General features: G+C 34.2%; 1 protein-coding gene across 2 annotated transcripts; it reads right to left on the reverse strand.

Moving 5' to 3' along the window:
- LOC125661087 (E3 ubiquitin-protein ligase Midline-1-like) lies at positions 1-23,170 on the reverse strand. Of its 2 annotated transcripts, XM_048892975.2 has the most exons (4): positions 23,023-23,170; positions 8,482-9,616; positions 6,558-6,680; positions 1-4,444 (listed from the first exon to the last, which is right to left on the reverse strand). In XM_048892975.2, exons 2-4 carry the CDS (start codon positions 9,614-9,616, stop codon positions 3,336-3,338), a joined length of 2,367 nt encoding a protein of 788 aa, XP_048748932.2. In that variant the 5' UTR covers positions 23,023-23,170; the 3' UTR covers positions 1-3,335. The 2 variants fall into 2 exon arrangements, with proteins under 2 accessions (XP_048748932.2, XP_056004124.1); XM_056148149.1 differs by lacking the exon at positions 1-4,444 and having other exon boundaries at positions 4,921-6,680.
- Positions 23,171-23,274: the final 104 nt, after the last annotated feature.

Genomic DNA, 23,274 nt, shown 5'->3' on the forward strand with positions numbered 1-23,274 from the left:
TTTCTGATTCTTTATTTCCTTAAGTTATACAGCTCATTGGTTAAAATACAAAATATTTACAAATTTATACAAATAAGACAGTAGAGGGTGAGTAGACATACAAATACAATAATCAATACATTTCAACATACACATAACAGTACACGTGAATAGTATACCGTAGAGAGTACAGAATTCATAAATTACATGAAGATCGAAACTTTGTAGCCTGTTTTAGGAACTTTCCTAAATTATTGAGTACTTTTGTATTATTTACACTAGGAGGCTTTACTAATTTGAAGACACTGGGTTTCTTGTAATAAAATCTTTTGATATATCTAATTCTTAAATCGTTATAAATAGGACATTTTAAAATAAAATGAAATTCGTCTTCTAACTCATTCAGGTTACAAAGTGTACAAAACCCATTACTTCTTGAAATATTTTTATGCCTGCCCTTCTCAATGTTCAAAGAGTGTGAAAACGTCCGAAATTTTGTTATATATTTCTTGCCATTGGGATCAATCGGTTTTTTTAAAGATAGAACTGTAAATAAAAATTATCAATAAGGTGTTGATATAAAACAACATTTTGGTGAATTTGAAAAGGACGAAAAAATATTTTGCTTATATATATCTGACAATTTTTGTTTAATTACCTTGTATGTATGCTGGCCACTTCCTGATTCTTCCCATAAAAATGTTAATCCCAATTCAGACAATTTTTATTTAAAAATAATAACCCAACTGTTGTTAATCAAAACATCCCTTTAAAATACAATTATTTGTATTTTTTTTAGTTTTAACCAGTATTTGAAAATGCACATTTTTCTTCTGACATATAGAGGTAACCGTCCTAATTCACAATAAATAACACAATTATTTGTACGCTTACTCACTCCCAATAACTTTTTACAAAACATAATATGAACCTTTTCAACATCAGGTACCGTGTGAAAACCCCAAATTTTGCATGCATATGAAAGAATGCTATGTACATAAGTATCAAATACAGAACATTGTGTTTCTACATCAAATTAATGACTTTTCAATATATTGTTCTGCCACATGCTTTTGTGTTTGTAAAAATGTTCAATTATAGTTAAACAACATTCCCAAATAGTTAAATTATTAACAACTTCAATATTTTGATTATCATCAATCCATTTTTCATTATTCCTTATAATGCCCCCATTTCTATAAATAACAACTTTTGTTTTTGATATGTTCACAGTCAAATTCCAATATTTTGTATAAACATGTAATGCATTCAACATTTCCTGCAAAGCATCTGGTGTCTCGGTCAAAGTCACCATGTCATCGGCATACATTAAAAGAAAAATATCAATTAATTGTAATACTATACTTGCACAATTTTCACGTATAAACCTTATTTCAAAATAATTTACATATAAAGCAAAATGTATGGGTGATAACACTTCACCTTGCATAAGGCGAGTTTCGTTATTGAAATATTAACTAAAAAATCCATCGAATTTACCACATGACTTGACATTACTGCATTTTGTATCAGTGAAATTTGCGTCGAGTTCAACGAAGAAGGTAATAACGCAAAATGTCATAGATGAGTGTCAAATTAGCATAAATGTAGTAATTGAATACAATAACAGTTATTTTTTTTTACATTCTGCTTCGTTATTACATTTTGTGTTGCTACAGAGCCTTCTTATGAAATGACATAACGATTGTGGATTTTATATCTATTTTTATCAAGAAATATTTTCCTTTTATATAAGATGGTAGAATATAGTGCAAGAAATTCATAACCATTGAATATGAAAATTTCATCAATTATATATTTCTAATCGCAATGCCAACTTGTATGAATATACAGTCAAGATCTTTCCGTGTTATGCATGATGAAGTTTAGGAATCCAGTATAGGTACGGTAACTCATATTCATCCGACCCATTGACTGGGATATTAAAAGGGTCTAAAACTGAAGCTTGGTTTTGAAGAATTTCATCTTTTGATAAGGCAGCTGGAGTATAAGTACGATTACCAAAAGTGGAGTTAATGCCAAGTTCTTTTAAAATACAGTTGTAATAATGAGCCATACAAACAAAGACTGTTGTTACAAGCTTTGTCAGCTGGAACCAAAACATATTTCTCGTGTAACCTACCTAATTCTTTTATCACTTCTGGTTTACTAAACACAGAAGGAGAGATGGTACGTACTTTTGTATTTATGTGTCTAATACGGGATTTTAATATTCCTCTTATACTTTTAATCCATTCTTACAATATATGAAGTTCATTTTCATATTTAGCTCATCGTCTGGCATAATCTTCGACAGAATTCATTATAGAGATGAAGTTCTATCGCCAATTGAAAGACCAAGAATCTCTGTATTGAGGCCTTTTAGAATAAGTGATTTAAGGTCCTAATTTAAAATGATATCAACATCACCAGTAATGACATGTCCAGCTGGACTAGAGTTGAAAGAAGACGAAGAACAAGAACATGTAGGTGGACAAAGTACGAGTATAAAATAATCTATATCTAGGCGCTGCAAAGTTTGTTTATAATTAAAAAGTTTAGATGCAATAGTATAAGTATATTTGTAGGAAATACTGGATATAGACTTGAACTTCAAATAAGTTGGAATACTTGACTGAACTCTTTTATGGCGAAGAATGTTGCTTATATTGACGGCTTCTACTCCTTTGATTGTAAATTTGAGCTTAATGAACTGACGGCATGATTTGGAAAGAATATCATCCATGACCCGTGGTAGGCAATATCCAATATCATAGAGTTCAGTCTATATTCAGGTGTTGAAAAATCCAAGTATAGACTACCTGTGGCTTCTTCAAATAACGCATGTAAAACTCTCAATGGAACAGAGTAAAGCTTTGTGCGAATATGATGTGGACCTAATTGTCTGTTGACGTAAGGTAAAAGTGAATGAAACGTAAATGCTTATTCCACTCTATCAATAGATAATAAATGATATGTTTCGCCGCGTTTTTTGTATAATTTTGACATGTTTAATGCAAATGTACGAACATTCAGGTAAAGAAAAGTCATTCTAAATTTATTTATACAAAGATTTTAGAATCGTACTGTAAAATATTTTAATTTTAATTTTGAGCACTGCATTGTGTACTAAAACGTGATTTCGTTTCTTTGTGATGCCCTATACCTTAGTATCGGAGATGTACGCGTTACCTGTCGAAGCTACCCACACAGGTAAATCGGAAACACTGATGTGAAGTAAAGCGTAGCAAAACTCATCCCCTTATATATCATTCGAACCCTGCTACATATAACAATATCACATTAATCTAATATGGCGGATAAGCAGTGAAATATGGCGGACACAGAGAATTCTACTATCTATAATCATGCAGGCCAGCTTTAATGATACATTCCGCACTAGGATCGCGAAAAACCCACCTCAACACTGGATCATTCCTACCTATAAGGTGTTTATTTTGTGTACTTGACATGAATGGAGAATAATAGAAAGAGATCGATTTTAACTTTTTATCTATAACGATGATTAATGGGTACCATTCCCTCACATGATTTAGTTCGTAATATCCCTTATTAGGTAATGTTAGGTTATTAAGTGATGTTCCATATGAAAACACAAATAAATCATGGACGTGATTCAAAGAAATGGACCTTGAATTCATCAAATACAATGACAACATACTGCCTGGTTTTGATTCTTTGAATTTGAACTCCAAAACATATATACACTTTTGACTGCAATTACGTAATACTATGTCCTGGTAAACACTGTTTTTGGCCACGTGTTTTTCTGTTGACGCAGCGGATGGGTTGTTAGAAATCTCTTTGTTATTTTTAGAAATAAACATCCCATGATATAAAGTTGATCGATCAAAACATAGATTTTTACTGATGACTCTGGCTGTTATATTTGCTTCATTTGAATTTGCGAGTTTTAGAAAGAAAAGTCCTTTATAACTGCGAAAAGGTAATCTTTGATCGTCAATATATTTAAGTTTGTTTTCGCGGTCGTCGAACAACCTTAGAACAACACTTCTGTTTCTAGATAGCTCAACTTTGAATTTAAAACATCTGTTGGATATGATATTCATTTTTGATTTTAATATATGCCCATTGGTATTAATTAGACTATATTGTCTGCTGTGGTCACACCGTTTTAAAACCCAACCAATGTACTCCCTAGAAGGGGGTCCTAGCAAATCCCTCCTGGACACTGAGCCTCGGGACAATCCAAATTCAAATAACGTAGAAGACGTCTCTATCTTACGAACATCGATTATGAACGCAATTGAATCATTCTTGAAAATAGTCAGGTATCTATTAGAAAATGCCCCATTGTAAACGTAAAAAGGACGTCCTTTGCCGCATGTCTGTGATAAGTCATCCAGAGGGACATTGGACGCCACTTTTAAATCGAGAGATTGGCAAATGAAATCCGTACTGTTTGAGAACTCCATAAACGAATCTGAAATGGAATTTGATTTATAGTGATTCAAGTTTGTTCAAATGAAGTATCACACCCTTTTCAAAATGAAAAAAATAAATAAATAAGAAGAGTCAGTAAACATTTTGTGGCATCTTTCAAAAATGTTCTTCTCGAGAAACACTTGTCCAATTTTAATCAAACTTGGAACAAATCACCTGTTACAATTTGTTCATAATCGTTTATCTTGTCCCTAATTATGCGTCATAACCTGTATGAGAAGGTAACTATATTTAGGCAAGAGTGAGGTCACGTGTTTTGTTAAACCAGTTCTATAGTGGTGCGTCAGTTCAGCACAAGTCGTCAAGGTGTGTCCATCAAATAGAGAACACTTAAGTCATGTCTGTGTGGACATGTGTGGTCATATAAATGACCAGTGTGGTCATAGAACCGCCCTGTGTAGTGGTGCTATTCTGGGTGTTGATGGTGCCGTTTTTTCTGTGTGAAATCCTGTGTGGAATGACAGTAAGTGTGTTTTTGCAATACTATTCTCTGTGTAGATATTCTGTATATATGCACAACTACATATATTATTTTCGTTAATTCAATGCTATTATATAGTTAACCTTTATCTACATATGTAGAAATCCCGACTACAACCGACCATGAACAATTATTATAGGTGACCTCTGATGTGTACTCATTGAGGCGATTCACGTAATACATGTACTGGTTATGTGTACTTGTATTACATGCAAGTGCCCCTGCACTGCTATCAATGCCAGATCGAGTACTACATGTAACTGGAAATCTCCTCATTACGTATTACATTTACGGGATCCAAGTCGTGACATAAACAATATGTGCAGGTATCCTTAACATATGTACGCATCGTATTGTGGACCAATTAACGTTTTACTTACATGTATACTGGTCGGGGTTATTATGAAATAGAGTTTAGGTCTAAAAAAATGTAATTTGTTTTGTTTTCAAATCGTGTGTATGTTGAGTGCGTGGGGTTCGTGTGATAGTGAGCGTGTAGAGTGTGAATCTTTTTGTTTGTGTCCTTTCGTTGTGAGTAAAGTCATTTCTCATTTGAGTTTTCTTTTTCACATGTCAGGGTTCAGTTTGAAAGCGAGTTTTTCTTATCTCGAATCAAAATTGCGATATGTGGGGGCTCGTCTGGGATAGAAAAAAAATCTGTCGACGTTTTCATTCAAACTTGAATCTCTTACGTCGATTTACTGAACTCCGAACATGAAAAGGGAAATTTAGAAATTGGTGAGAAGTTGGGGTTGTCAGAAGAATCACTTCTTTCATACCTGAATGAGAAAAAAAAAAGAGCAGAGAGAAAATCGGAGGAAGATAGGTTGCAAAGGGAAGAGAGAGCTGCGGGGAGAGGCTAGAAAAATTGAAAAAACAAGAGCTCATTACACGTGATCGAGACAGAACAATAGTCTAAGGAAGCGGAGATAGAGCTTAGTGTTGAAATATCTATGAGAGAATCTGAGAGTCAGTTAGCCATACCATACAGCACTTGGGTGATGAAAATTCAAGTTTGTTCAAATGAAGGACCATGCTCCTCCCAAAGGGGAGAAAATCAAGAAAAAACAAAACTAGGGTAGAATCATTTAAACTCTTATTGAGATCCACTAGACTAGATTAGTTGAAATTTACATGAATACTTCCTGACATAGTTTGTTCAAATAATGGCCCTAAAGGGGGGGGGGGGGGGGGTCCCAATAGGGGATCAAAGTTTTCCATGGTGATCTATAGAATAAATCTTGAAAAATCTTCTCAAGAACAATAATACCATGATTAATCATATTGATATGCAAGGATTCCCATGTTGTGCAGATTCAAGTTTGTTCAAATTACGATCACCAGGGGTAGGGTTAGGCCAGATTTAGGGATCAAAGTTTTACAAGGAAATATATAGGAAACATATTCTTAATAAGAATAGGGTAATGAGTATTCATATTAATATGCAAGTATCTCCAGGTAGTGCACATTGAGGTTTGTACAAATTATGACCCCCCCTAATGTGACCCCATGGGTCTCTTGTGAATTTTACCTGAGTTCAATCATCTGACAAATGGTTTGATATACAGAACTGAGGAGAACATCTTTAGAAGAACGTAATATACATTCTTACCATCACGATGTTCATCCATTGAATGTGGGTAAGCTACAGACTGAACAAGGAGGAATGCTAGAAGTGCCACAATGACTGCAATTCCAACACCTTTATAAAAAGGTCGGATTGACTGTTCATCATCTACAAGCAAAATTGAATGAATAGTTAGTATCTCGCACATAAAATCTTGAGGTTTTAATGCATAGATACTACCCAAAGATTTTATATTCTTTATGGGTACTGTTGCTCGGTTCATTGTTTTTCAACATATTACTGCTTTATATTGTGTTGGATTTAAATATATATATATATATATATATATATATATATATATATATATATATATATATATTAGTATTTACTAAGGAATTGACAGTACTGTAAATTCAAATAAAAAGCCATGGGAACAAGTTTACGCGGTGTCTGCTTCAAAATACGAAATACGTTCTACTGAATTAAAAAACTCTAGCAATGAAAAGGTAGACAACTTCGCTTTTATTCGACTATGCAGTGTAGTTACTAGTATGTCATCATAAAAGTCTAACGTTGAACTTTCAGTACTTTAAGTACTTTGATTGTTGAACTCGTTGTATATATTGATTTATTTGTATTGCTTCTTCAACGTCCTAGTAGCAATATTCCATATTCACTTGGATATGGTGTTTATATCTCTCAACGGATTCAAACGCGAGGAGCACGAGCTAGTGATTTCTTTCAAAGCTCAAAACAACAAAAGATCTTGTAAAGATATAGCTTAGACTCAGTATTTTTGCCGTATTGTCCCGTGGAAATCCCGGTCAGAATAGATCCCCAGTATCCCTTGCTTGTAGGAGGTGGTGGGGTGGTCCTTCAGATGAACGTAATAATCGAGTTCCTGTGTCACAGTAGGTGTGGCATCCTCCTTGCTCAAAGGTCGTAAGCATCGAACATAGGCCTAATTTTCGCAGCCCTTCACCGGCGATGGTGTTGTCTCCATACGAGTGAAAAATTCTCGAGCGGGACGCTAAACAATATACAATCAATCGTATTGTCTCTTACAATGTATTCCTACGCTGTACCCGCCTTGCCATACACCATAATGTGTAAACGATATTAATCAAAATTGATAAACAACTACATATACCTCAGTAATTAATCAAAATTTGCGTGACGAACATCGTTGATCAATCTCATAAGTTCCATTAGGAATAAAAACGAATAAGATGCAAACACGGATCCTTGGTGAGGTACTCGTAGGATCAGGTGACTAGGAGGAGAAGGCACCCTCTGTGGATCGGTCACACTTACTATGTATTGACCAGATAAACAGAGTAATCCATAGACAAAATCGGTGTATAAAGAACAAGAGGTACGAAATACACCGGACAACAGGTTTACAGAGTGTTTGCTGTTTCTCACACTCGCTCGAGCTTCCGGGATGAGGCCGGGACGAACCCGTACTGTGGCTGTGAGCAGATTGTCCGAATTATCACTCTGTACGATCTCCACAAGCATCCTCGCGGCTCCAGTGTAGAGAAATGTAGGATTGCTGCCACGAATTTCCACCAGATAGATAAAAACTTTAGTATACTGTCCGACTAGCGCAAGACCGAACGAAGATCGTTAAATACATTCACACTGAAGTGTTGCGGGTCCCGTAGGAGTTTCGCATACCAAATGTAAACTGTCATTTACGTAGTCAAGAAAACCTACAGACTTGTTAACATAATTTTCAGCTGTGTTCATGTATATATGATGTCCTTGTGAATATTAAAATGAGTATTTCTTCTTACAAATTAGATTAAAATTGTTCCAAATATGATTACTTTTGGTCCCACCTCTGGTATACCCGGGAGTCCGTGTTTGCCCAACTTCTAATTTGTTTTCCTTAAACAAATTATCACTGTTCATTATCTTCACCTTTTCCTTTCAAACTTTTTTTAAAAAAATAAATTGTATTTACCGAATATATGTGCTTGAAGTCGAAGAAAGGCACCTAGTGGAACCGTCAGCCCTTTGGACTTAATTTCTATTTCTTTAATGGTTTCTCTCATTTGGAATGCCTGACTGGGAGTTAGCTTTTTGATATCTTGATCAACAGTCATCTCGGTAAAACAGTCAAAGTTTTGTGAAAGTTTTTTTTCTGTTGACAAAAACTCGGAAATATTTTTTGATGCCATTGACCTCTCCGAAATAGTGCAGCATTCTGTTGCATTGTCAATAAAATTCTGTAAACATTCCCGGCATTTTGTCAGGTTACTGAGATTATCCCTCAGCTTCTTAGACCATCTCATGTTTTCCAGTTCCTTGTATTGTTCCATATATTGAATCCCTTTCCTCGTAGCCATGTCCAGTTTTACTTTGCCTCTATCAAAGTTACTCGTCATTGCCAGTGTTTCTCTATCAAGCTCGGTCAGAGTGTGCTTTGCGGCGTCAATCTTTTTTTTAGTTCTATTACATTTATCCCGCAAATGATTTTTGCGAGCTTCGTATTCATGTTTCACAGGTTTAACCAAATGGATATGTTCTGAATGAAATTCAACAATGCAATTGGCGCATACAGTCTTACAGCAATTTCTTTCCGTACAGTAAAATTTCATTTCGTTTCTCTCGTGTCCATTTAGAAGACAGACAATCCTAGATAAATCCTTTTTAGATAATTCATTGGAGGCAGATTGAGAATCGTTCTTACGATCAAGTCTATGATTTCGACAGGTCGTAACCTTTCTCTCTCCATAGCATCTAGGACAAATGCGAATGTCACAACTAAGGCAGAAGTAACTATTTTTATCATGTTGTCCACAAACCCCGCATAAAACTTTGGAAAGCTTTTCAAGCACACTCTTCAACTCACGCCTCGTGTTGTCTTTGGGGAAAATAAGGATATTCTTATTACTGATTTTATGAACCTTATTACAGAGTGGACAAGCGATTTTCTGACGGGAGCAGTGTTTCGATAGACAATCAGTACAAAACGTATGGGTGCAGGGCAAGATTCTGGGCACGTGGTTGTCCTCATCATACGTATTACAGCATATGGAACACTCACAAATATTCTCAATCTCATTGATAGAGTCTTTTACACCTGATGCTGCCATCTGAAAAAGAAATTTCACAGAGTGAAAATGTAAAGATAAGGAACGGTGATCAATCTCCTAATTCCTATAAAGGTGAAGGTAAGGAACGGTGATCAATCTCCTAACTCCTATAAAGGTGAAGGTAACGAACGGTGATCAATCTCATAACTCCTATAAAGGTAAAGATAACGAACAGTGATCAATCTCATAACTCTTATAAAGGTGAAGATAACGAACAGTGATCAATCTCATAACTCTTATAAAGGTGAAGATAAGGAACAGTGATCAATCTCATAACTTTTATAAAGGTGAAGATAAGGAACAGTGATCAATCTCATAACTCTTATAAAGGTGAAGATAAGGAACAGTGATCAATCTCATAACTCTTATAAAGGTGAAGATAAGGAACAGTGATCAATCTCATAACTCTTATAAAGGTAAAGATAACGAACAGTGATCAATCTCATAACTCTTATAAAGGTGAAGATAACGAACAGTGATCAATCTCATAACTCTTATAAAGGTGAAGATAACGAACAGTGATCAATCTCATAACTCTTATAAAGGTGAAGATAAGGAACGGTGATCAATCTCCTAACTTCTATATGGAATACAAAGCTAAGAGTAGGGCAAACACAGACCCCTGGACATACCAAAGGTGGGCTCAGGAGTCAAGGAGGAGTATCGTCTGTCGACCGTTCCCTCCCCCCTGTGAGCCCTATATCTTGATCAGGTAAACAGTGTTATCCGTAGTTAAAAGCCTATAACGGCCTAGCAATCGATATGAAACCCTCGGAGAGTATTTGACTAATGACAGGTCAACAGGGAATGCTTACCCCACTTAACACCTCCGCTCATCTCTGATGTGTCTAGGGATCCATTTTTCTTCCCACTCTATATATTCAGCTTGATCAATAATATGTATACGGTGTGACCGTTGGACCAAGCGAAGCATGTACGTAACTCCGTGTCCCGAGTGGTAATCATAATTCCGTTAAGTACGGTAGATTATGATTCATTTATAAATATATATTTTGAATGAAAGAGCTAGGTACGTTAGGAAGCAAAATCGGCCCTGTCTAAAAATTTGATCAAATTAAAGACATAAGACGTCCACAATATGCCATTGTCAGAACACATTATATTTCTCTATGTCTTTTGTCGTTTTCTTGTAAGCGTTGGTTAAATATAGCGTTGTTTCTAACAAAAAACCGTACATAACGTCATGACGTCGACGTTTATGAACAACATTTTGGAAGGCAAAAAAGAACTACACTGTACTTCGAATTATCCGACCCTAAATGGAATAGAAAGAAATCTACAAAATAAAGGATAAGTGTGTTTAGTTTTAACCGTGGAATTAAGAACTAGTCTAGACCATGGTTTTGTAACATATCATTACCAATTATTGCCAAAAAATGTGTGAATGTTGGCACAAAGAGAATCAATGTGAGCTATTACCTATGCCTATAGTCAACAGGTTTTAAAAAAAAATTTTTTTTTCATGAATTCTTCTTAAATATATTTTGCGTTTGGTGTACGTTGCACGGGTCTTCCATATTTGATCGACATTTACAAAGTTTGTCATACTCTTTTACCCATGTGAAAAATACATTAAAATAATGTCTGTTTGCCTTAAATGTCGTTTGGATATTTAACAAGTTGAATTCTTTTAATAGAAAATTGAAAGAATTTGTAATTCCCCTTTGTCATACCGCGGATATTAAGGAATCACACTGGTACATGTAATTGTCCAATCAAAGTCAAAATGAACTTAGTGTATTTTAGTTTCACATATTCAAAAGAATTTTTCTTACATGCGGAATTTTCTCATTTGCTTTTCAATCTAATTAGAATTAGATATTCCATCTGCTTCCCGGTTTTCGATGGTCGCGACGTATCGAAAACCGGGGAGCGGATGGAAGATCTAATTTTAATCAGATTGATTTCCTTTTATTCTTTTCTCTCAATTTTTGATCCCGTTTAGGAAATCCTGGGTATTTGTAGTTTAATAAGGATTTATTTGATGTTGGTAACTGATGCTACTTCTTGCTGTTTACACACGTGAAAAACACGCGGATTTGGTTACGTTTGCGGATAGAAAAAAAAAAATGAAAATTCCGTGCAGGGTGTTGGGACAGGTAGCATAGACCATTTCTGACTGCCGTATTTGGCATCAATTTAGCAAACTGATTTTTTATGTTTATTTTTCCTATATAGGTGGCCGAATTAATATACCGTGATGTTTTCTTGATTTCTTTTTTTATTTACCAACAACGAGTCCATTTTTAATCAACACTATGATTCAATTTTTAAAATATGAAATGATAAACAATGTAATTATAAAATGTATAACGTATTTAACTCGGAATGTTCTATTTTTCCTCCACCGGTCTTGTTTTTTTTTCTTTCTCTCTCTCTCTCTTTAGATTTGTTTATTCTTTAGCTTAGTATGCACGACAAGACCCAAAAATTAGATGAATGAATAAGAATATGAAAATGGTATTCACAAAGCAAGCTATTTAAAGTTTTTCATGCCATAGCTTTGAAGTAAACTGTTTATTCATCTAACGATGATAGAAAGATGCTCAAATTTTTATTTGATTAAAATGAAAGCAGTTGCGCAGACCTACCCTTATTATAGACCTACTTCTATGATTTATGGTAGTCATATTATTTAGTCAATATCATGGATAATTCACTAGCATTACGACAAGAATTTTGATTAGGAAGAAAAAAATCACACACTATTTATGAAATGTTGGACGTTTTATAAATATCGGTAATGATGAAAAATTTGGGTACTCAACAATAATGGGTATCGGCACATCAACAATTGAAAAAAAACCCTAAACATTAAGGGCAAGATCAAACGTTTAATGTTTGATAAAAATATTAACTCACATAGTTTTCATCAAGACCCCCTCCCCCTTAAAACTTGATATAATGAATATTCACCCAAATCGATTATCATGCAATAAAACAATAGATCTGAATAACAATATATACATTTTCCAATGTTTATTAACAAATGTAGTTTTTAAATGTCACTTTAAATGTTCATCAAAATGTAATAAATGTTATTTCTAAACATATGGGTCACTTCAGTCTTGTTCGCTGTGCTGCAATATTATTCATGCATTACATAATAATATTGATATTCGATGACAGAAACTTGTGGGAGTTTTTTAACACCCCCCCCCTTCCCCCAAAATATTTGAATTAAGATTTTTATCAGACATGGGATTTTTTTTTTTTATCTTTTTGTCCCAAATATCTAAGATCGAAACCTGGCATCCTAAAACGAAATTATCACTTTCGATTTCGATAAAGTTTCTCTCTGTTTATGTGTCTCTGAATCTTTCTTTCCCATCCTCATGATGGATACTTGAAAATCTTTCTCTCTGTCATTTTTTGAAAATGAAATACTTGGATTATTGATTCTTAGCTCACCGATTATTTATGACAATAGTACATTTTACCAACCATATTGGCGAATGGCAGTATGATCCATTAATTTTAAATAATATATTTTTAACCCCCCCCTTTCTTTAGAATCTTAAAATTGTTTGAAAAAAAGAAATTACGATGTTACGTGCCTGTATATATCTATGTACTCATCAAGTATATATTTATAATATTTCAAGTAGATTTATAACTCTTGATTGTGACGGTAATTTCCAGTAATCATGCATAATTTTTTTTTTTACATAGTTGTAAGGCTTAAACGTTGCTAACACAGTAATTCATGAACCCAAGAGAAGACTTGAACATTCTATCAACTATGACAGTTACTTGTGGTTGGTAATCATGACGTCTTTCTTTAAAAGTATGCAAAAATGACGTCACATTTTTCACTATGACGTTTTAAAACTGTTTTGCTTGGAACAGCTTTTTTGGTCCGTACTGTACGTTGTCAATGTAAACAAGTTTCAATACTATTTTTAGATGATGTGTATAATTAAACTGTTGGATTAACCAATTTACCTTTATATTGGCATTATTATTGCATATTTATGATTTTATAAGCGACAGAAACATTTCATTTGTACACATTTATAGAGATTAAGACAAGATTTGGTGTACAACTGCGCATCATAGCCGGCCTAGTAGGCCTACTGCATTTTATTCGGTCCGGTTGCTGTTTGCATTTCAATGACCCGAACTAGATTTGCTCATAAACTGATATTTTTTAGACTGTAATTATTATATCACTGTGGTCGCTAAAACAATAACAAGTACATTAAGTTGTGATTAATTTTCTTATTTCACTGTACATGCATGTACAATTCGTTGCTATGCGCTACATGGCGACCCGCCTGTGCACAAACGTCAAAATCAGACGCCTGATTATAGATATAAAAATAAAAAAAATGAAATTGGCCAAAGCCAACGGCCAGAACGAAGCATGCACAATTACTTCTTTTATAGATAATCTATCTCTAGTTTACTGCTTTTTGTGGCCGATACATGTGGGCACATGGAATTTTCTCCTAAAAGGTAGAAAAAGTGAAGAAAATCGTCCATTTCCCGATAGGTTTGAATAGTACTCAACATTACCAGAGACCTAGATCCGCCGATATGTTTGTATATATAAATACTAGGGATCATCAACTTCATATATATCAATGATTTGTATTGATAATTGTTCTTCATTTTTGAAGTATTTTACAAGGTCATGATAACAAACGTACCTAGCTCTTTCCTTGCGCTAAACACCCAGTAACATCTCAATATTAAAGGAGTTCATATGGGGACAACTGTTTTGCATGATCCGCCTATTCATTGAACGCGGGAAATAAAACGCAAGGCGACGTAAACTGTGCATTGTGACGTCACATTTAGCCTCGACTTTTTTCTTTTTCAAAGCAAACAATTATAAACAACAATAATACATTCCGTATGCAATGAAAAAGGCCGTTAAAACCAAACAAAATTAACCAATAAATTCAAATGGTAAAAAAGTAACCGTAATTTTATCGTATATTCTTATTCAAAGAAACTCATGAACTCGTTCATCTATATAGTCGTATTACGGTTTTATATGTAATTATTTACTAAAACCTTTTATAATAATAATCATACTATTCATTTTGAACAAAACGAGTGTTTAAATTACGAATTGCACGTCAGTGTATTCTATTATTGGCATTCAAAATAAAACACGAATAACTGTTGAAGCAGGTAATGAAAAAATAAATGGCGGCACCCATATGGATCACGAAAATTTCAGTGAACGTATATGGAGATTATATTTTTTCCCTTTGCTGATTTTGACTTTTTTCTTTTACATACGTGTTACCTTTAGAGCCTTGCTCGCGGACGGGTCTTCGGCCTTCGCTCGGTAATATGATTACGGTGTGACCGTTGGGGCGAGTGCAGCATATCTGAACACATTTTCAAAAAAATTATATTGAAAACAAGGAAAACTGATCTGGTTCACTGTCAATACGTAGGATTACTCAAACTCCCCGTCGAGGCCTCATTACGTCACCTACGAATAGTTTTGTGAGCAAACGAACTCTGGTGGAAGTTTGAGGATTACTGTTTTGCTCCTCTCGCCAATGTAGGAACCAGTTTAGCGGGAAATGCAACGAGCGTGTTGTGACGTAGCCTGGTAGTTGTGACGTGATTGTTTACATTTCTTTAGACAATATTTTAAAAAGAAAAAGAAAGGGGGAAAAATATGATTCTCACCCTTTCCTTTCAAATAAGAAAGGTTTGTAATACTTCAAAGATTTTTTTTATTATTATCTTACGAATCGAACCATCCGCCATTTTGTACGAGGGACTTCTGGGATTGGCGTAAAAAAAAAAAATTCTTGTTAGAGGTTGAGATTTAGCTCGGATTATTTCCCGCGCTCTAGTCATTAGAGCTCGCAGTACGAGCCAGCGCTCCGCGCTGGCTCGCTGCGTTCGCTATTATCTTCACTTTTCAGCCATAATATCTTTTACGGCGTGACCGTGTTTGAGGGCGAAGCAAAAAAGTTTTGACATTAGTATCTATATCCAAAACAGGACAAAAACAACCCGAAGTTAGCACGCGGACGGAGCTGTATCAAAGCATCCTAATTTTTGGACATTTGATCCACCTATATATTGAACGCGGGAAATATAACGCAATTGATGTAAACAGTACATTGTGACGTCATATTCAGCGTCGTTATTTAGCAAATTTACAAACAAAGCGTTTGAACCACAACAAAAAACATGGCGTTAATCGTGGAATGATTATATATGATTAAGAAAATAAGATTTACATGCTTTTACGGATTTTATGTGTAACATCTCAGAACGACGTGAACTAGGGTAGACGAGATTCAAAATGGAGGAATACATGTCCACGCGCTAATATTCGAATCGACGCCATTGGTACCAAACTTTTCAAGTTCCATAGGTATGGTTTAATTTTTCATTATTTTCCTTTTAAACATGTATATACGTGTTACCTATAGGGTAAATTGAATGTAAATAATCTATAATCTAAACCAATTATGTGAAGAATCAATTACATGGCTTTCTTGTCAATGATGAAAAAACAAACGCTTGCTAATTTTGATTTTAAACGTTTAAGAGATTAAGATGGACCTCCCAGCAGAAATATTTCTTGCTTTCGTAGTTGCACGTTCAGAACATTATTATGTTTTCTTTATTATCTTCTGGCAATGTTTACCACGTTACCTCCACAAAATGATTTGAGAATCAAATACGTACAAATAGCATGATTAGAAATGAGCTTTTAAGTGTAAAGATGTTGGCACAATAACTCTAAAGAAATGGGTAACAATTATATGCAATTATTCCTCTACCATTTAAAGTCCAACTCCGTGCTTGATGCGACGAGAACGTTTAAAGTCCCACTTCATTCAATCACACAAATACATGATCTGTTGTGTTATTTTCTTACACAGGCTTTCTGCGGTAATTCCGCCCAATGTACGTATTGTATTTTGAGACACTATATACATGTATTCCTAAACACATGGACATATCTCTGGTGTGTTCAGGGGTCTGTGTTTGTCCCTTTATTTTGTATTAGGTTTGTACCAACGTAGTATTTACGAGTTTAAAACAAGTTCCGTAAATTTTCCAAAAATCCCTTGAAGAACCAAGTGAAGACAACAAACTTGTACTTAGAACATCTAAAAATATATATATAATCACATGAGAAGGAACGAAAGGAAAAAGAATCGTGAAGGTAACGAACAATGATCAATCTCATAAATCCTCTAAAGAATACAAAATTAAGAGTAGGGCAAACACGGACCCCTGAACACACCGGAGATAGGATCAGGGCCCATATTTACTAAAGTTCGTAGACGTAAACGTAGCGTAAATCTAGACGTAGCGTACGTTTACGTGTAGGACGGTATTCACTAACAGTCGTAGACGTAGATTTACGTCAGAAATAAGCGTAACTCTACGTGTGCTATACTAGTACACGTAAGCTGATCGTAACTTTAAGAATAAACAAAGCAAATGGCGACTTGTCATTTTTATCGATAATTTCTTGCGTAAAGACCTTACAAACCCTCTAGATGCACACAAGCTGGTTAGTAATACACAAATTAATTGTATTTATTCAGATTATCGTTTTCTTTGAGATCATCTGCAATTGTGCGACAATTCTCTAAATTTTGAGCCCGATCTAATTTACCTTGTTGCGGATCTCAGTCTGATTTAAAATCAAACCTCTCACTTCGCTCGATATACGGACAGTCGCTGTCCGTATATCGAGCAAAGTGCGAAATTTGATTTTAATCAGACTGGGTGGATCTAACCTTGCCTTTAGAAATAATTGGGAAGCTTTTTATTTTAGTCATGCAGGTTATTTAAAAAGAATATTTGCCATTTATCTTATTATATAGGGTAGGTCTAGCATCTTTCAGGGAAATACTTTTTTTTTTAATTTTCCAAACATGGTAGAATTAATGTATATATATATATGCAATCAAACATGCAATGTTTTAGATTTGAAAAGAAGAGAGTCACTGTGTGTACAAGAATGCATGGTGATTGACAGCTATAGAAAAACTATTTCTACTTATAGATATGTGATCTTTTCTCTGTGGTTATAAGCAAATATTGGTAGTCCAAATAACTATTTGTTACATTGTAACTTACACAACAGGGAAATGAGCCTCTAAATAAATATTTCTTTAAAAAAAAAAAGATATGCATTTCATTCCAAGAATACAATTTTGTGTAATTTGTTTCAGAGAACAATTGTGATGCCTACTAGTGTAGTCATGTGTAGACTTTCAATCTTTCAGAGTGCCATTTCCTTTAACTATAATCCTACAGGAGTCAAACCTTCATTGATAATGCATATATATGAATCTTTCTACCATTCATGATTTGTATGTAATTGACCTTTATATGTGATCAGCTAGGTAAAAGTCTTTGCAGTGTATATTACCAAACTCCAAGGATGATGCCTTCAACATACATATTATTTTGTTGAAGCCCATCCCCCCCTCCAATTTACAAAAAATCTCACTGATAAAAGTTCATTCTGAAGGCTTCTCACATTAAACCGACATATGTACTAATGCTCCTCTTTACAAATTTTAACCCACCAGACAACTTTGTTGACAAATATTTAAGATTTATTTATTATGTCATCTTTTTAATATCAAGATGTTAAAATCATTCTAGAAATGGAAGTAATACATGTACATGTCAATATCAATAACAACATGAAAATTCATCTAAAAAGTTATCTATTAACAAATATAATTACATGTACATAATTGTATGCATAACAATGCATGTACATGTACTTAATTTCTTAAACATGTATTGTAAAAAATTCTATTTTGCTGAATATCAAACTTTTTTTTATTTTACTGTCAATTTTTAAATGTCCATATGATATAAATGAATAAATAAATATATAAGATGACATCAATGTAGCAGATGGACCATCAGCATGGATTGATCAGTGGGTAGAGTACCACACTACGGGTCATGGGTTAGATTCTCAATCCTGCCATATATTTTTGAATCATTCCTCTGCTTGTCCTTTTACACAATCAAGGCAATGGAAGATGAGCATTTCTCGGTTTCGCAAAAGATTTTTCAGGCCATTACAGCAATGTACCCATAGACCTAGAAAAATAATAGTATTACATTGATTTAAATAAACAACTGTCATTACACTGCAATCAAATTTCATAAGGCTTGAAAAATACATGCAACATAATTGTTAGTTAAATAAACTGTAAAATTGTGATAATACTGATTTTATTTACATTATATTTATCTACCGTACACCATATCTGGGAAGATATCATTAAGTATCACCTACAATTTCTAATTTTAATGATTTATAACCCAAGAGCCCATATTAAGAAAAAGATTTCAAATGACTCCAAGGTCAACTTTAGTATTTTTTCATTAACCATTCCCCTTATAATGAAATTGGCTTCTTTCCAAACCAGAAAAAAATACTTTTTAACCAAGAATGGTAAGTTTCAGTTAAGGTCATTCACGTTTATAAATAAAAGATAATTTTTTGTGATATTTCAGGTAAAATTCACGTGCATTCTATTTTCTTTCTACAAAATTCTCAGGTTTAATTAGTCTAGAGTTAACATATTTTGATAGTTCCTGGTTGTGGCAAGTAAAAATGTAAAATCAGCTGATATGTACTGCAGTAAGGTATATGAATGGGATTTTACTGTAGCAAAGAAGGTGAGAAAAATCTTTAGCAAAATTGAGTATTGAACCTGGTACCTTTGCACTAAGCTACTCAGGCTGACATATAATACATGGTAGTACAACATTATAAATTTAAAGGGGCATATTTGCTGTGAAAGTGATGGCAACCATTTTTATCTCTCAAAATCTCCCAATGGCAAAGGACTGACTAATAAAAATATTTCTTTAGTAAAATAAAAAAAACAACCAAACAACAGAAACCTAACAAGAGGCCCACAGGCCTTATAGATCACCTGAATACTAGTGGAAAAGTATCATTACTTCCATGGACTATGAAATCTAGAAAAAATTTCCTGTTCTAAATATCTAAGCTAATTATATTCTAATGTTCAGCAACAGTATAAAACAAGATGTGTTCTTAAAATTTCACATCCCTCAAAGTGCATACACTGATGAAAGGCTTTAAATAGGTGTATTCACATGAAAACATCAAAAGATATGACTAATTTGGACTCATCTTAAAGTCATAACCCTGGGTTGTGAAATTCATCATTTTTTGTACATCCTTTTCTGCATTTATATTTTATACAGTATCAGCAAACTTACACATAAATACTATATACTAAGTTTGGCCCCACCCTGGGGTCAAAACCCTTACTCTGGGGGAAATCAAATGTACAATTTTGGTAAAAGACTACCTGCTCTATCCATTTAGTTTCAATTTAGTATCAATAGCATTAAAGAAGATGTAATTTAAGTGTTTTATACACATAAATACTATATAACAAGATTTGCCCCGCCCTGGGGTCAAAACCCCTACCTCGGGGATCATGAAATTTACAATTTTGGTAGAGGTCTGCCTGCTCTACATCACTATGCATTTAGTTTTTCTTATATATGTGTGTTTCTTGATAAGAAGATTTTTGAAAATTGGTCCCCCTTGTCCCAATGATGCTTCATACCAAATTTGAAAAGAATTGGACTGGTAGTTATTAAGAAGTTAAAAATGTTCAATGGTTAACGCACGACGAATGAAAACTAATTGCAATAGGTTACTGAGTAAACTCAGGTGACCTAATAAAAGTACATTTGATAACCGCTTTTAGTGTAAAGAAATATATAAAGAAGAATTATTGGCTTGCAAGATAATAATTATTTAATCACCAAAATTACATATATTCATTTGCTTGCTTTGAGATTAAAAGGTGTTTCAAATAACTGAATACATGTGTTATTACTGATCAGAAATATATAATATAGAGCAATTTTTATTGAGTGTTCATTAAAAATTTTGGTGACAAAATTACAGCTATTTTTTGGAAATCATGCAAGAATTTTTAATATCGAGGAGATAAAAAATAATTTCAAAGAAACATAGTGTATGTCCTTAGATTGGTTAAATTTCTATTTGCCAAAAAGGTGAAGATATGCTTAGACAGACAGGTACGAAACTTGCAAAATGGACAAACTTTGATCATAAAAACTCATAAATTTATGTTCTTAAATCTTTGCCTATAAAGGATTTAATCATCAATGCATTACAAAAATCATTACATCATGTACCATAATTTGTTTTAGATTTTTTAAAACTTTGTAAGTACAGAAATGATTAAATGTGTACAAACAGTGGATATACTTACATCATATATATGTACTGTACATCTTGCATCCCAATCCTAACCCTGAGGCATCATGGAAAATCTTTCAGGAGAGGACATGAAGAGAAATGCATCTAAATCAAGGAATGCTGTTGTCTGTTGGCAATTTATTTCTTGACCACCTTTATGACCTTTTGAAAAATAACAGAGGTCAGCTAACTTGGATATATATCTAGTGCATGTTACATGTATATCACACCTAATATCTCCAATTAATATATAGTCAATGTTATTCTACATTAAATAAATTAACACTGACTTCACACAGTTGTACAACTGTATTTGAATGCGATTTTGTTTCACAATATTTTCTGAAAGTTTTGCACATGGATGTGCACAAGCAATAATTGAAATGATGCTAAAAGAGACTGTAACTGTTCTCATCTGGTACCGAGTCCATTCACCCTATCTACCTGTTCGCCCAGAGTATATATTGTTAAAGCAATAATAATTTTCATATTTTATAACCATGCATTCATGCAATAGAGGGGCACGTACAAATCACACATTTTAGAATTAGTGCCTGTATATATAATGTATATTTTAGATTCATTTTTCACCAATATTCTTGTTTTTCTTTTTGCGAAATGATGTGAAAGCATGTGCGTACTTGTGTACAGGTAGCTATGATACTGCTTTGATGTTGTCCCAGTCATAAAATTAAAAAAAATGGGATAAATAATTTTGAATTTCAATTGTGGTATTGTCAAAAGTTTGAAGTTACCATGTACACAAATGAGCTTGTGTCTTAATGTGTTAATAGTGGGCACATATCAAATTGTAAATAACTAACACATATGTATATGTGCTCACTATTTAGAAATTAAGATCCAGGCATTATAGCAGCTACATAGGTTGAGAACAAAATGAATAAGGGACTGTGATTTTACCATGTGTGTCATGTACTGAATCCCCTTGAAGTCAATTTAACATTATTTAGGGGTCTAGTGACGAGTAGTCAGTGGTAAAACATTTAAGGTTATTACTACACAAACAACTTAACTTACTTGTCAGTCCATGCCGACTTCTTTTTGAACACCTACAGCATCGCAGATCCATGCACAAGTCAAATGCGTTAAATTTGATGAACCTTCCATTTGGATTTGTAAACAACACTGAATAACGGTACAGTTGATCGACATGCCGTTGGCAGGCATACGTATACGTTGAAATTCGTTGCTTTCTCACAAAGTTCTGTGTTCTTTTTCGTTATAATGCGGCGGTAGCGCAGGGAATTCAAAGTAAATGAGCAAATTCACACTTTTTACGCTTCGAAGTGAAAATAGCCACTGCGCACGCGTACGTGCAATCGTACATCGTAAGTTACGTTGCGGCTACGAACGGTTTTGTAAATACCATTTCACGAGTACGTAACTCTAATCTTAAGTCAGACGTAAATCCTACGTTTACGTCTACGTCTACGAACTTTAGTAAATATGGGTCCAGGTGTCTAGGAGAAGTTTACCGGTCATCAGGACCGTTCGTACCCGCCGTGAGAAATTTATCTTGATTAGATAAGCGGATTAATCAAATGGATGAAGTTAGAAAGATCATGAGTCTATATATATATAAACATGACAACTCAACATGAATATCGGATGACGCTTATTGGCAAGAGTTTGATATCATAACCAATATTTTTTTCAACACTGAATTAATATACACAATCAGGGCCGTAACTGCCGATGAGGCAGACGAGGCAACTGCCTCGTCTGATTTTTTGGCAAAAAAGAAAATAAAATTATATAAATGTTATATTATAGGATATATGTTTAAAATGAAGACAAGCACCTTTGTCTTTGACACCATATTACGATTCTTTACATAGTACAAATGAAACACAAACATGATAAATTGGGATTTAAAAAGTGTCATTTTCAGTCGTAAAGTCAATCGGCGGCCCCCAATCCCCTGCCTCCCCTGATTTAGAACCCTACTTACGGCCCTGACAATGAACGATCAATGCAGTGAGCTAGTCTAGAGTACTCTGACATGCACGGAATTTACTTGATCTGAAAATAGAAGGTTCTGAGTACTGAAATAGGTACTTGTTAGAATGTACTACACAGTACTACTGATATAAACACATGAGAAAATAACACCCACCTTTCTCGAGTTGTTACAGGTACCTCATAGTTGGGACGTGACTGATCTTGTTATTACGTCAGAGTTATCGTTCATAATAAGCTGTGCCTTTAAAGCACTCGTCCCGACGCCTCCCGTGACATAGGACCTCCACTGTCTAAGAGATATTTAAAAGTTTTAACACTTCTAAATGCAGAAACTCTAGTTCACGTCTTAGGTTTGGCAAAGACACGTTTACAATGTTTTGAATACCAGGGGCCCGTTTCAAATAAA

The sequence above is a fragment of the Ostrea edulis genome, chromosome 8 (assembly GCF_947568905.1).
Source record: "Ostrea edulis chromosome 8, xbOstEdul1.1, whole genome shotgun sequence".
Taxonomy (NCBI): Eukaryota; Metazoa; Mollusca; class Bivalvia; order Ostreida; family Ostreidae; genus Ostrea; species Ostrea edulis.